The sequence below is a fragment of the Balaenoptera musculus genome, chromosome 6, assembly GCF_009873245.2.
Source record: "Balaenoptera musculus isolate JJ_BM4_2016_0621 chromosome 6, mBalMus1.pri.v3, whole genome shotgun sequence".
Lineage (NCBI taxonomy): Eukaryota > Metazoa > Chordata > Mammalia > Artiodactyla > Balaenopteridae > Balaenoptera > Balaenoptera musculus.
The window spans coordinates 109,951,573-109,965,410 of NC_045790.1; the positions used below are offsets into that span (position 1 = coordinate 109,951,573).

At 52.2% G+C, this 13,838-nt stretch overlaps 2 protein-coding genes across 2 annotated transcripts in view; both read right to left on the minus strand.

Annotated features, from left to right (window-relative positions):
- Positions 1 to 613: 613 nt before the first annotated feature.
- On the minus strand, positions 614 to 12,213 carry PTGES (prostaglandin E synthase). Its single transcript, XM_036854694.1, has 3 exons — positions 11,935 to 12,213; positions 8,514 to 8,596; positions 614 to 1,212 (listed from the first exon to the last, which is right to left on the minus strand). Exons 1-3 carry the CDS (start codon positions 12,061 to 12,063, stop codon positions 963 to 965), a joined length of 462 nt encoding a protein of 153 aa, XP_036710589.1. The 5' UTR covers positions 12,064 to 12,213; the 3' UTR covers positions 614 to 962.
- A 143-nt stretch (positions 12,214 to 12,356) lies between these two features.
- Positions 12,357 to 13,838, minus strand: part of TOR1A (torsin family 1 member A) — a 53,224-nt gene continuing 51,742 nt past the window's right edge. The window contains exon 5 of the mRNA XM_036854692.1: positions 12,357 to 13,788. Coding sequence (XP_036710587.1) covers positions 13,775 to 13,788 — 14 coding nt within the window. The 3' untranslated portion in view covers positions 12,357 to 13,774. The remainder of the gene's footprint in view (positions 13,789 to 13,838) is intronic.

A 13,838-nucleotide genomic window follows, 5' to 3' on the forward strand; every position in this document is an offset into this window, starting at 1 on the left:
GCCCTCGTCTGGGTGGGTTTGTGTGTTTGCCAGAGACTGTGTCTTGTCAGTTTCTCCCCAGACACAGACCCGCAAAAGTGTCTGGCGAGCCGGATCCCCAGCCAGCCTGGGCGGTGGTGGATGCCAGGATCCAGCAGCCAAGGGGCCAAGCTGGTCAGACACTCCATTAATGACTAAAGCCACACACTCTTAGAGCACGAGTCCAGGAGAGACACATGATTCCCCGCAGGGGTGCACATTTGTGGTTTTCAAGCCTCGCAAATACCGATGGAGTCAAAATTTCCTTTTAGCAGTTGGTCCTTCAAAGCCCATCGTCCTTGAATGACAGCCCTTCAGAGCAACTAAAGCCTCGGGAAGAGAAGGCCGACCTTACTGTGGGCCCTTCCCATCGGCACCTGTGCCAAAGAGAGAAGGGTCCAGCAAAGGAATGTGGCACAGGGAAGTGTCAACAGGGCGCAGAGGAGCACAACCCTTCCCCCACCGTGAGAGAAACTCCCACCCTGCCGGTCCTGGGCCCTCCCCTAGAGGGAACTGGCAGTGGGCCCCAGGCCCGGCCATTGCTGAGACTCACAGGAACTTTCTAAAAATGCAGATGCCCAGGCTCCCCTCTAGACCAGCTAAATCAGAATCTCTGGGGTGGAGGTGAGAAGTCCTTATTTATTACAGCCCTGGATTCAGAGGGTCGTTAGGTTCAGAAACCTGAACTGAGTCTCTGCTCGCCCTTCCCAGATTTGGGGAGGAAGAGGGAGGGATATTTTTCATGCTCTGTTCTTTAAGTGGAAGGATTTTCTCTCAGTCATGACAACCGGTCTCTAAACAGTTCCAATCGGTGGCTTCACCCAGGAATCCAGCTGGTTGCCAGGAAACCAGGCCCCGGGGCCTATCACAATCTCAGACGGGCACCTGGTCTCCCGGTGGCTCGTGGCCAGGGGTCTGGCGGCCGAGGAGGTGTCAGCGGCTGGTCACAGGTGGCGAGCTGCTTCCCAGACAATCTGCAGGGCCATGGAGGCGCAGGGGAGCTGGGCCAGGGTGTAGGCCAGAGAGCGGGTGGGCGCCCGCAGCTTCCCCAGGTAGGCCACGGTGTGCACCATGCGGCCCAGGAAGACGACCAGGAAGTGCATCCAGGCAACGAAGGGGTCAGGCCCCAAGAAGGAGTAGACGAAGCCCAGGAACAGGAAGGGGTAGATGGTCTCCATGTCATTCCGGTGGGCTCTGGGAAGGCAAAGGGGTGCAGTCAGCCAGGAGTCAGCTTTGAGAATGTCCTGGAAGCTGAGACCCTCCGCCCCGAAAGGCCCCACACCCCTGGGGACCATCTCGGGGCTGCCAGACTCACGTCCATCATGGCCAAGACAAGGAGATATCCCAGAGGCAGGGGCGACGGTGACTCCAAGCTTGTGCCTGTGAGCAGCTCAGAAAGTGAAGCCCTGTTAGCAGACCGGGAGCCACAAAGGGCTGCTGGTTGGTTTTCTCACCAACCCCAGGGCTCGCCAAGAAGATGGTCTCCCCTATCTTCCCCTCTGGCCTTGGACACCAGGCAGGAAAAGTGGGGCTCAGTGGGGTTGAGTGAGAGCTGGGGTGGAGCCTAGGTCTGCCTCCAGCCCCTGCTCTTTTATTTATTTTTTTAAATTTTGGCCATGCCGCACAGCTTGCGGGACCTCAGTTCCCTGACCAGGAATTGAACCCCGGCCACAGTAGTGAAAGCGCCAAATCCTAACCACTAGACCACCAGGAAACTCCCCAGCCCGTGCTCTTTACCACTAAGGCAGGGCTTTTCTGAGGCCGTCCTCCTTCCAAATGCAGGTTCCTGGGCCCTCCCCAGCGGGATGGGCTAAGAACATGCATCTGAAATCCACGCCTGGCTCTGTCTTATTCTGCCCCTGAATCTAAGCAAACCCTTCCTCCTCTCAGGGGTAATAAGAACTTGCACTCACTGGAGCCAGCCAATCGCCGGACAGCAGCGAAGCTCTGTTTCATCGCGCTATCCTGCTTCTTTCTTTGTTTAAAATAATCAGGTGTGTGAGTATATGTGGTGGTGGTGGGGAGGGGCGGCTGTGTATAACCCTGCCATAAAGAAATGACCAACAAAGAAAACTCATCCACTTCTGCTAAGAGTTGGTTCACATTTTCCATGACTCCTGCTAATGGGCAGCTTCCTCTGTGGAGGGTGGGGAGGTCAAGCCCCATAAATTAGAGACTGAGCAAATGACCAAAGCCAGAGATGGCATGTTGGAGGCGCAAATAAACAGGAATGCAGTGCCTGGGCCATGACCTCCCCCAAGGACAGGCCACATGTGTGAGGCACAGGGACGCTTCTAGAACTGAAGCCCCTTCTCCAAGCCTTCCAGCTGGAGTGCATTTCACCAACGCTGCACCAACGGGCCAAGCCCAGCCCAGCAGCAGCCCCTGTGTGGGGACCTGCCGCAGAGTCTCCCCCTTCCCTGCCACTTGCAAGGACCTCAGGCGAGGGCCAGGGTATGCGGATGCTAGGAATGGGGCAGGGCAGAGAGGAGGAGCACTCAGCAACCCAGGGCTGCAGGGGTCTCTGTGGCATGACTAGGGTGGGTGTAGTCAGGGAAGGAGACGTTGTACTGAAGCCTGAATGATGAGGGGCCATCTGTGCAGGGGAAGAACTCTCCACGGAGAAGGATGGGCATGTGCAAAGGCCCTGAGGTGGGAATGAGCATTGCGTGTTCGAGGCTCAGAAAAGCGACCCATGTGGCTGGAGTGTGGCACATAAGAGGGAGTGAGACAGGATAAGAGGGGGAGAGGGGCCTCATGAAGCAGGGTAAGGGGTCTGGAATTCAATCTGAGTGTACAAAAGCTCCCGTAAACCCAGCAGGGCCTGGATCTTAGGTCAAACTCAGGACACAGCAGTTGGTGTCTCTGTCCCCATATCCTGGAGCCAACATGAGTCTTTCTTCTCCTTTATTCCCAAAGCTTGACCTTGGGACCCAGCCCCAGGGAAAGCAAGTCTACAGCAGGGCAGGTCTCACCAGCTGGGGGAAATACTGCTGGATGCCCATGTGAGAGAAGCAGGCCCTGGCCGGATCTTGGCTACAGGGATGAAGAGGGGGAACCTGAGGACTGGGGCCATTTCAATTCCTCAATCGAGCAAGTCCCTTACCTTACTGGGGAAGAGGCAGCAACTGTTGCTCTAAAACCACCCCATGCTATGGAGATACATCTGTGTACACCAACATCCCCTAACATGCTATGAGACAGACACCTTGGAAAACCTATTTTACGTTAAGTCAGTGTGTCCTAGAATGTGGTCTTCCTCCCACAGGTTGACTCATATGAGATGGTGCCAGCTGGGAGTATTTTTGTCATGTTGTATATTTCTCGGAAAGTTTCAGGAAAAGCATAACTAGCACGTGAAACCCATTCAATGAGATACTTCTCCTTAAAGTATGTATTTACATTCTAAGAGTGAGTCACTTTTTAGAAAGCTGTTAAGAGGATCGTTGGCCAAACCCCAAAGCACAGGTGAGGGAAAGAAGTCGGGGGACACCAGGCAGAGAGGAGGAGTAAAGATGGGAGGGGCAGCCCCACCTCCAGGCTCCGGCCACTGGGACTACAGGATTCAGAGGTCACCTTTGAGGGAGGAGAGGTGGCTGGGAGCTGAGAAAGCCCCTCAGCCCCTGGGGTGCCCAGTCCCCACCCCCAGTACATTGAAAACCGCAATGGGGCCCCCACTAAGCCACAAGTGGTGCCGAGCACAGGCATGATGCCAAGAAAACTCATTCCTCTCCTCCCCCCCATCCCTACCCCAGGATCTGAATCGAGAGACATGGAGGGAGTCACGTACCAGAGAGACGCTTGGGCAAAATGTGTCATTCCACTAAGAACCAGTTTTTTTTAAGGTAAAAGCTACTCAGAGCAAATTCCCGCTAGACTGGACTTGCATGGCTTCCTGCAGCATTAGGCCTGCCTCTCCCGTCAACAGACACTGCAACACCGGCTGCATTTTACTGCATCAGGTGACAGGAGTGCGGAGGGAGCCCCGCGGTTCCCCCCAGGCCTCCTGGGCAGGGACAGCTGCTGGCTAGCTCTCTCTTCCCTCACCAGGCTCTCCATCTGCACAGGTGATTTCCTTGAATTCAGGTTTGATATGAGGTGAAGCCTGCTTAGTTTTAAAGGCGGGTTATAAAATAGAGTTAAACTGTGTTCTTGAAAGGAGAGCACAGCCCATATCAGATGGCCTGGGCTCAATGGCAGCTTAGCCGTCGCGAGCGATGTGGCCTTGGCAAACCTGCTTCTTCCTCTATAGATGCTAGTGCCGCCCTTGGAAGCCTACTGGGAGGCAGAGCGGGTTGGTTCCTATAAAGTGCTTAGAACACTGCCTGGCACTGAGTAGCTTTGCCCCAATTTAGCTGCCATCTTCTTTGTCGTCGTCACCATCACCACCAGCCCTGTCCTGGACATGACTGTTAGAGCTAATTTCAGCTCTTGGTTTTGCCAGACTCCCAGCGCCCTCAGACGCCCAGGCCAAATTAATAAACATTTTATGGTGTGAGGCTAGCAGCCTCGCACCTCCCCAAGGTTGCTCGTTCGACCCCTGGCCTAGGGCAAGTCTCTGTCTCTGGACCTCTGTTCACCATCCACAGAATAATGTGTTTGGATGGGGTCTTAAAGGACTTCTAGGGCTGAGATTCTGTGACCCAATCTCCTGACAAACCAGTTCACTCAGATTAAGTCTCCACACCACACTCCAAATAATCAGAAATATCCCAAAGTTTGGGTCAAGTGTTTGTCTTCCTTCCTTAGGACCACTCAGAGACACAGCCCCCGCCGGCCCCACTGAAGTTGCATTCACATAAACTCAGAATGTGGCCCAAACATACATTGCCGGGAGACTTCGATAGGTATCACTAAAAGGACGTGCCTGGGTTTCATCATTTTCCTTGAAACCTGGTTCCTGACCTCTCCCAGAGCTGGGCTCACATTTGGGCTCCAGCCTGTGCTAATCTGCAAGGCAGATCTGTGCTCCAAGAACCGAGACCAAAGTGCTTTCCTGTTTGTGCAGAAGGCGGCCCTGGTTGCACTAAAACCTCTAGTCTAATATTTAACTCACTTTTGCTTCCAGGGCATCTCCTGTCAGGTTCCAGCCAGTTCTCCGGTAGCGGATGGCAGGATGTGTGATTCTCTGCACCCTCGAGGTTCCATGATGTTATGTAAAGTCAGGAGGAGCCCTGGGGCCCCAGGAACCCCCAGGTCTGGTATAGTAAGCCCCAGTAAACAACAGTACATGGAAGGTCACCAATAACACTCACCAAATGAATATAAGACATTATTAGCTAAGAGGTGCTCAAAAAGTGCTGAATTGGGCACTATTTACGATAGCCAGGTCATGGAAGCAACCTAAATGCCCATCGACAGACAAATGGATAAAGAAGATGTGGTACATATATACAATGGAATCTTACTCAGCCATAAAAAGGAACGAAATTGGGTCATTTGTAGAGACGTGGATGGATCTAGAGACTGTCATACAGAGTGAAGTAAGTCAGAAAGAGAAAAACAAACATCGTATATTAACGCATATATGTGGAACCTAGAAAAATGGTACAGATGAACCGGTCGGCAGGGCAGAAATAGAGACACAGATGTAGAGAACAAATGTATGGACACCAAGGGGGGAAAGCGGCAGGGGTCGGTGGTGGTGGTGGGATGAATTGGGAGATTGAGATTGACATATATACACTAATATGTATAAAATGGATAACTAATAAGAACCTGCTGTATAAAAAATAAATAAAATAAAATTCAGGGACTTCCCTGGTGGCACAGTGGTTAAGAATCCACCCGCCAATGCAGGGGACATGGGTTCGAGCCCTGGTCTGGGAAGATCCCACATGCTGTGGAGCAACTAAGCCCGTGCGCGATAACTACTGAGCCCGCGCGCCATAACTACTGAGCCCGTGCGCCTAGAGCCCGTGCTCTGCAACAAGAGAAGCCACCGCAATGAGAAGCCCGCACACCGCAACGAAGAGTAGTCCCCGCTCATTGCAACTAGAGAAAGTCCGCACGCAGCAACGAGGACCCAATACAGCCAAAAAAAATAATGATAATAAAGAAATTAATTAATTAATTAATTAAAAAAATAAAAGATAAGTGTTGAATTGGGGAATTCCCTGATGGTCCAGTGGTTAAGACTGGGGTGTTTTCACTGCTGGGGGGGCCCAGGTTTGATCCCTGGTTGGGGAACTAAGATCCCACAAGTTACGTGGTACAGTCAAAAAAAAAAAAAGTGCTGAATTGAATTTCAGCTATTTGAGTATCAGCACTGTAGACGATGCGTCCTTTTGTTCAGAAATGAAAATTGTATTGGGTGGGTGGAGACATCGCAGCACCACACGGGTGTGCGGTCTCTCCCTGGCATGGCTGCAGCCAATAAAAATAAAGCATTCATGACCCTATGTAACCACTCCTGTGCCACAAATAACACAAGTTTTGCTACACAGACCTGTCACCCCTTGGGAGAAGCCAAACACTCCTCGGGGTGGCTGCTCTGAGCTGGCTTGGCAACCGGCTGCCCCTGCTACTCATCACATCCTTCTCCACCGCCCAGGAGAGTCATGCCAACCAGATGGCATGAGGGTCACCAGTATGGATTCATGTATGGGTGAGGCTTTTGTTCACCAAAGTACAACGAGTGCTTAGCACAGTAGCTAGCACATAGTCAGTGCTCGTTAAATGTTGAATGAACGGATAGATGGATGGATGGATGGACCTCGTATGAAGGACTATATACTGTAGTTACATTAGAAAGGATGAAATAGCAATGAATTTCACTTTCTACATTACACATTTCTGTAATTTTTAAAAACCACAAGTACATGTTATTTTCAATGGCCAAGAAAAATAAAAGAATCTCTATTATTTATACTACTTGGTCCCACCCATTTCTGCCTGTGATTCATGGGAATGTGTCAAGAACTAGGTGAGGGCTTGTGTCTGTCTCACTCCTGTCCAGCTACCCATCCTTCCCACACCCATCCCACTCCTGCTGACAACCCCCAGCCCCTGGGAGTGCCTCCTCCTGGTTCTCCAGCCCATTGGTGTAAAACAGCAGAGAGGAAACTGCCAAAATACCCACCACTGAGACTGGCTACGTGAAATTAACATTTAGTCTCTGATGGAATTTTACACAGCCTTTTATTGATTGATTGATTGATTGAACCTGGGCCACGTCAGTGAAAGCGCCAACCACTGCACCGCCAGGGAACTCCCTCTGCATCCCTTTTTAAGAATCACTTTTCGAGTAGTATTTACTGACATGGAAAGTGCTCATGAAATAATTAACTGAAAAAAAATCAGAACGCCCAGTTGGGTGTACAATGCACACCTAATGTTATGAAAAATATTTAGACAGACGACAAAGAGGAGATAGATGAACATGTTAACAGTGACTAGAATTGTGAGTGGTTTTCCCTTTTTTCCTCTATGTATTTTCAATATTAACCAAATTGTTTGCAATGAATAGTTCTGAGTTTTATAATAAGAAAAATTGCTTTTGATTGACTGGGGGATGCTAAGCATATGAAAAAATGTTCAACTTCACTCAGAAATGCAAAGTAGGGAATTCCCTGGCAGTCCAGTGGTTTGGACTCCGTGCTCTCACTGCTGAGGGCCTGAGTTCGATCCCTGGTCAGGGAACTAAAATCCCATAAGCTGCACAGCACAGCCAAAAAAAAAAAAAAAAAAAGAAATGCAAAGTAAAACTGAAATGTGATGTACATTTTCACCCATCATGTTGGAAAGGATCCATCCAAAAGTGGATACAGAGTTGGCAGGGTCGGAGACATATCTCACACACCAGCCGTGGGACTAGATTTGTGTACCATTTGACAGTATTTCTTACCATTTGATTGCAACCTGCAGTTTTGCTCACACTGACGCACAAAGGAAAATGAAAGAAGTTTTGATGCACTCTGTTCATAACACAGAAAGACTTAGAACAGCCTAAATGCCATCGGAGGGTAAGTGGTTGGATCAGCTACAGACCATCTATTTAATAGAGAAATGGTGTAAATACTACAGTGCCGATGTAATAAACGAGGCCCCTCTATGGGCTGATATGAAACAATTTCTGTTATGTGAAAAAAGGACAATATAAATCAGTGGGTAAAGAGTGATCCTTTGGGGGTAAAAAGGAAAAAGCATAGCGCGTGTGTTGTAAATGCAGGAAAAGTGTCTCGGAGAAGATGCATAAGACATGGGTAACAGCACTGGCCCCTGGTGAGCAGATCTGGGCAGGACCTGCAGGTCAGAGGTGGGAGAGAGACTGAAATTGCACTGAATATCCTTTTCTAACTTTGTCATCCTGAGCCACGAGCACATATTACTTTTCCACGAGTAACCAGAAATTAAATTAATGAATAAATGAAAACAGTCTAAGAGGATCTGGAAGGCAGAAGACCTAGGCCCTCTGGGCATCCTCTAAGCCCCCGTGTTCAGAAGACGGCCTGAAAGGACAGGCCGTGGTCAGGCTGAGGGCCAGTGGTACTTGCCTGAGACAACGTTCCACATCCGGGTCACTCCGGCAATACTGGAGGCCTCCATGTCTCTGAGCATCCTCAGGGTTGGCAAAAGCCTGGAATACATCAGCTGAGAATTACTGTTCATGAGATGGATGGCCCAGTCGACTAGGTCCGCGGCGATGCAGGCACATACGTGTCCATTCACCAGCATCCACGAACTCTTACTGTGTGCGAAGTGCCGGGGACTCAGCGTGAACAAGACTGCTATGGACTAAATGTTTGTGTCCCTGCAAATTTCCTATGTTGAGGCCTAACCCCCAGTGTGATGCCTTTAAGGAGGCAGTTAGGTCATAAGGGTGGAGCTCTCTTGAATGAGATTAGCACTCTTATAAGAGACCCCAGAGAGCTGCCTTGCCCCTTTGCCATGTGAGGACACAGCAAGAAGATAGCCATCTATGGACCAGAAAGTAGGCCCTCATCAGACACCACATCTGCCGGTTCCTTGACCTTGGACTTCCCAGCTTCCAGAACTGTGAGAAATAAATTTTTGTTGCTGATAAGCCACCCAGTCTCTGGCATTTTGTTACATAGCAGCAGCCTGAAAAGACTAAGAAAAAGGCCCTCCTATCTCTGCTCTTGCAAACTCACAGTGTAATGAGGGAATTGCCAATGAACCAGGGAAGACCAGGTGGTGAGTGTTAAGAAACAGAAGACTGGGTTTGCTTTGAGAATGTTCACAGGAGACCCAACCAAGGCTGGGGATCAGAGAAGGCTTCTCTGAGGCAGTGACAGTAAAGCTGAGGCTTGAAGGATGCATCAACATTAACCAGAAGAAGGGAGGGTTATAGCAATAGCATACGGAACAGCATGTGCAAAGGCCCTGGGGTCAGAAGAAGAGCATGTATAAAGAATGAAAAACCAGCATGGCTGGAGCATAGACAGCAAGGGACAGAGTTCCAAGATAAAGTTGCAGGGGTCAGCAGGGGTCCTGGAGGCAGGACCCTAAGAATTTAAACTTTGAACTAAGAGCAATGAGAGGGTCTTGACAGGTCCCGGTGAGAAACTCAGCTCCACACCGACTAACTGCAGGTTTCTGAACTTCCCTGGGTCTCAGCTTCCTCATCTGTGAATTCCAGATCAAAGGAGGTGCATCTACCACACGAAGAGCAAGGGAGAGAAGTGGAGACGCCCCAGCACAGCGCCAGGAGGGCGCTCGCTCGGTGAATTGTCAGTGCAGAACAGGGACTTGAGGTCACACTCAGGTCATTGAGGGTCACACCCGTGGCTCTTGCTCCACTGTTCCCTGCGGGCATCCAGCCAGCCAGCCCCACCAACCCCACAGCAAACCTGAATCTCTGAGGCACGTTTTCTAAATTGCAGATCCTGCTGCTTCTGATTCATGAGCCCTTGAGATATCTGTCCCCAAGCGCTGGAGTTTTTTTTGTCCTGCCTGGTGGGTCTGCCCCTGCTTCAGCCCAGAGGTGAATGCAACGCCTGTCACGATCAGGATTCCCCAACGCCCAGAATTCTTCTTTGCTGGCCCTTAAGTCATGGAATCACCAATTCTGATGGCCCTGCAGAGCCCAGTGACACCTTTCACAGGGGCTCGGCATTCAGTGGGCAGCTGTCTTGGGTGGCCACGGTCCATGGACTTGCTCACCCCTGAAGACAGCACGAATACAAGTTGGCCTGGCCAGGAGCCAGCGGCAGTGCAGACGGGATAAAGCCCCAGCGTCAGAAGCATAAGCACTGCCTCTAGCTTGGGCCAGGGTCAGGCCTCGGGATGCACTCCCACCAAGAGATCTATGGCCTGTCATGTTAATTCCAATTGTTAACAAGTAATGAAGACTAACATTGGTGGGGCATTTGCTCCGTGCCAGGCGCTGTAGTCTCCTGGCACTGCTGTGACCATCCTCAGTTTACAAACGAGAATGTCAAGCTCTCAGACTCGCCCACGGTCCCGAGGCTAATGGGTGGAGGAGCCAGAGCCCGGCATCCATCACCTTCCCACGGTGTGGCTCCCCCAGCTCCTCCCTGACGGACTGAATGAGAGGGAAATTTGTAGTGTAGGGAGAACCTGAGACAGCCCAAGGGGAGGTTTCCTTCTGCCACTCCCTCCTGACCCGGCAGACAGGCACCCCAACAGGTTTGCCTCTTCCTTCCCTAATTCACATTAAAAGAAACGCTCTGGGCCCTGCACGGCCCTGGTGAGAACACCATCCCCGCCATGGCAGGGTGTGGGCTCGGGAGCTGGGCACCTGGGTTCAAACCCTGCTGTGTGGCCTTCACAAGAGATGTCTCCTCTCTGAGTTCAGGTTCCTCAACTGGATGACAAGCTGAATACGCCCCACCCCGACTCCCACCCCCCGCCCTGGGCGGTGGTGGGGATTAAATGCTCCATGGAAGGACTCAGTGGGTGAACGGGGCTGTCCCCGCTTGGTGCCTGTATCTTGCATCCCAGGATGGGCCAGGGCAGGGAGAAGTCATCATGATCCGTGTGCCTCTGCTTTGGGAATTCTTTCACCTGGGGAGCTGCCCTGCCTTCAGTCCTGCCCGTACCTGCTGAGTCCTGCTGCTGAGCAACTTTCCTCTCCCCAGTGTCCACCCCCCGGCATGGCACGATGTGGGAGCCGGCCTTGCCTTGCCTTGCCTTGGAACTGGACAAAGGGGCACGGTTGGAAACAACTCCTCTCTGAAATACCTGGGGGGACAATCAGCGGTACCCCTGGGCTTCTCTATGTCTAACAGGACTGCTGCTGCAGTTTTCCTGGCTCTGGCTGCCCCGCGGGCTAGCGGCCGCCCTGGAACCGGTCCACCCGCCCCCCTGCTCCACCCCCCGTCCGCCCCCACCGGCCCAGATCTTGGCATCTTTATTGCTGTTTTGGCTCCAGGACTCGGATTGGCGGATCGCTGGGGGAAATTCCTCCCCGAGAATTTCAGTGCAGTCTGGTTGAGACCTGGCCTCTGGAGGGAGGCTGCGGTGGGTTTGGGAGCGACCTTGCAGGGTGAGTTGGGAATTTCCACTTAAAGGTTTCTCTGGGCTCCTGTTCTGCCGGTTGCCACCCCACCCAAACATCAGATCTCCGGTGCGGGAAGCCGCCAGGTCGGACGGAGGCTGAATGCTGCCTCACTCCACCCTCTGGGACCTGCTTCTCTCTGAGCCGCGGCAGAGCTCAGTGGGACTCGTGGAGTCTTGCTGTGCCGAGAACTCACCTGGTGGCACAGCAAATGGTAAATGCTCTTAAAACAGGAAAAGGAGGTGCGGGCCCCGCTGAAACCAAGGGCCGCAGAGAAGCCATCCCAAAGGGCTTGGGAGAGGCACCTGGTCCCGAGCCCGCTCGCTCAAACTCTGGCCCCGAAAACATCTGGGCCAAGGGTCCCGTCCCCAACCTTCCCGGCGGCGGGAGAAGGGAGCGCACGCGGGGCTGGGGTCCCCGAGGGCGGCACGTACCTTCTTCCGAAGCCTCACTTGGCCCGTGATGATGGCCACCACGTACATCTTGATGACCAGCAGCGCGCTGCAGAGCAGGAAGGCCGGGAGCACCCGGCCGCTCATCAGCTCCAGGCCGGGGGGAGGCATCTCCGCGGTGGCAGCAGCGGCGGCAGCTCCGGGAAAGACAGCGAGCGGCTGCGAGCTCGGGCGCGTGGCTCCTTCTCCGAGTGCAGGGAGGGGCGGGGAGAGCGCGCGGGAGGCTTGTCTGCGTTCGGCACCCGCCCACCTCCCAGCAGCCGCAACTTCTGCCCCCAGATGCTGGGAGAAGCAGAGCCGGGGGCGGGGGGTCCCAATCGGGCCCCTGGCCCCGCCCCACCCTTCCCTGACAAATCCTTAAACACTTTCTAATCAGTTTCCTCAATCTGTCAAGGGGGGGGGGTGTATGGCAGTGCCTGTCTTCAGGACGTGCAACAAAGCCAGGAGCCTGGCAGGACCTCCACAGGTGGCAGAGTCACTGATCTGTGGCCACGGCCCTGAGGGTCAGGGTGTGAGAACCAAGCTATCTGTCCCCACATTCAGCCTGGACACTTGAGCCACAGCCAGACCTGCACTGATGTGACTTTGCTGAATACTGCTCCTCCCCCACCCCAAAAGATGTCTACATCCCGATCTCCAGAGCCTGTGAATATGTTACAGAACATGGCAAAGGGCCTTTGCAAGGACTAAGTAAAGGTCTTAAAATGGAGAGATTATCCTGGATTCTCTGTGAATGCAGTTGAATCAGAAGGGTCCTCCTAAGAGAGAGGCGGTAAGAATTAGGGGGAGAAAAGATGTGAAGACAGTAGAGGTCAGAGAGGAGAGAAGATGCTACACTGCTAGCCTTGAAGGTGAAAGGAAGGTGCACCAGAAAACGCAGGTGGCCTCTAGGAGCTGGACAAGACAAGGAGACAAGTTCTCCCCCGGAACCAGCCTTGTGGATACCTCGACTTCAGCCCACCGAAATTGATTTCGGACTTCTGGCCTCCAGAACTGTGAGATAGCAGATGTGTGTTGTTTTATGCCACTAAATTTGTGTTAATTTGTTACAGCAACTGTAGGAAACCAGCACAGTGATCTACTGCCTTTTTTAGTATCACTTTACTTTTCCAGGAGACTCCCAGGCAAATGGTTTCATTGTTCATTACAGGAACTTCCCCAAAGAGCCAGCTCTTCGATAGAAAGCATCAACGGCTTGTGATCCCTTTGAATCCCTTGCTTCAAAATCCTCACCCAGTTGTGTCCTCCCCTCCCCTTGGCGCCCTTCCCCAGGTTTGGGGTGGGACCTCGGTAGAGGCAGGGATCTTATCCCTTTAGTTTTGCCAACACGGCTTGCTCCTGCTTGCAGGGGCACCCTGGGGAAGTGGGGAAGAGGGAAAAATCAGTCTCCGGTGCCCACTCCAAACTTGGACCTGCCCAGAGGGACAGCAGTGTCAGTCTTGTTACCTGAAAACTGGGTTCGCCTCTCGGTGGGTTTTGAGCCAAAAGACACACGAAGCCAAAGATGGGGAGAAGGAAGGATTTATTCCTTGCAGCAAGTAAGGCGAACACCGGGGATCTTTCCCAAAGCAGTGTCTGTTAACAGCAAAATTGGGGAAGTTTTAAGCTGAGGATATATGCATATTCATAGAGGGGCTTGAGCAGAGGAGAATTCAGCATAGAATTGGGGCAGAGGTCAACCGCGTCCAAGCTTTAGGTGATTGAAGTCACGAGGGTCAGAAAATGTTATCATCACCGTCCCCTAGGTTTCAGTTGATCTGGTGGTCGGGTGCCCGAGGGGGGTGTTTAAATTCTGCAAAACCTCTCTGGAAAGTGCTTCAGGCTATTGAAGCACCGCTGAAACAGAATGAGGAGTTTTAACAACTGATAAATTATCTTTGTTATTC

What these genes read in the sequence shown, in the direction of transcription:
- PTGES (XM_036854694.1), bottom strand. Translation starts at nt 12,063, where the DNA reads ATGCCTCCCCCCGGCCTGGAGCTGATGAGCGGCCGGGTGCTCCCGGCC. An exon ending in AAGTGAGGCTTCGGAAGAAG is followed by an intron (nt 8,597 to 11,934) that starts GTACGTGCCGCC and finishes GATGTATTCCAG; the next exon opens with GCTTTTGCCAACCCTGAGGA. An exon ending in GATGTGGAACGTTGTCTCAG is followed by an intron (nt 1,213 to 8,513) that starts GCAAGTACCACT and finishes TTGCCTTCCCAG; the next exon opens with AGCCCACCGGAATGACATGG.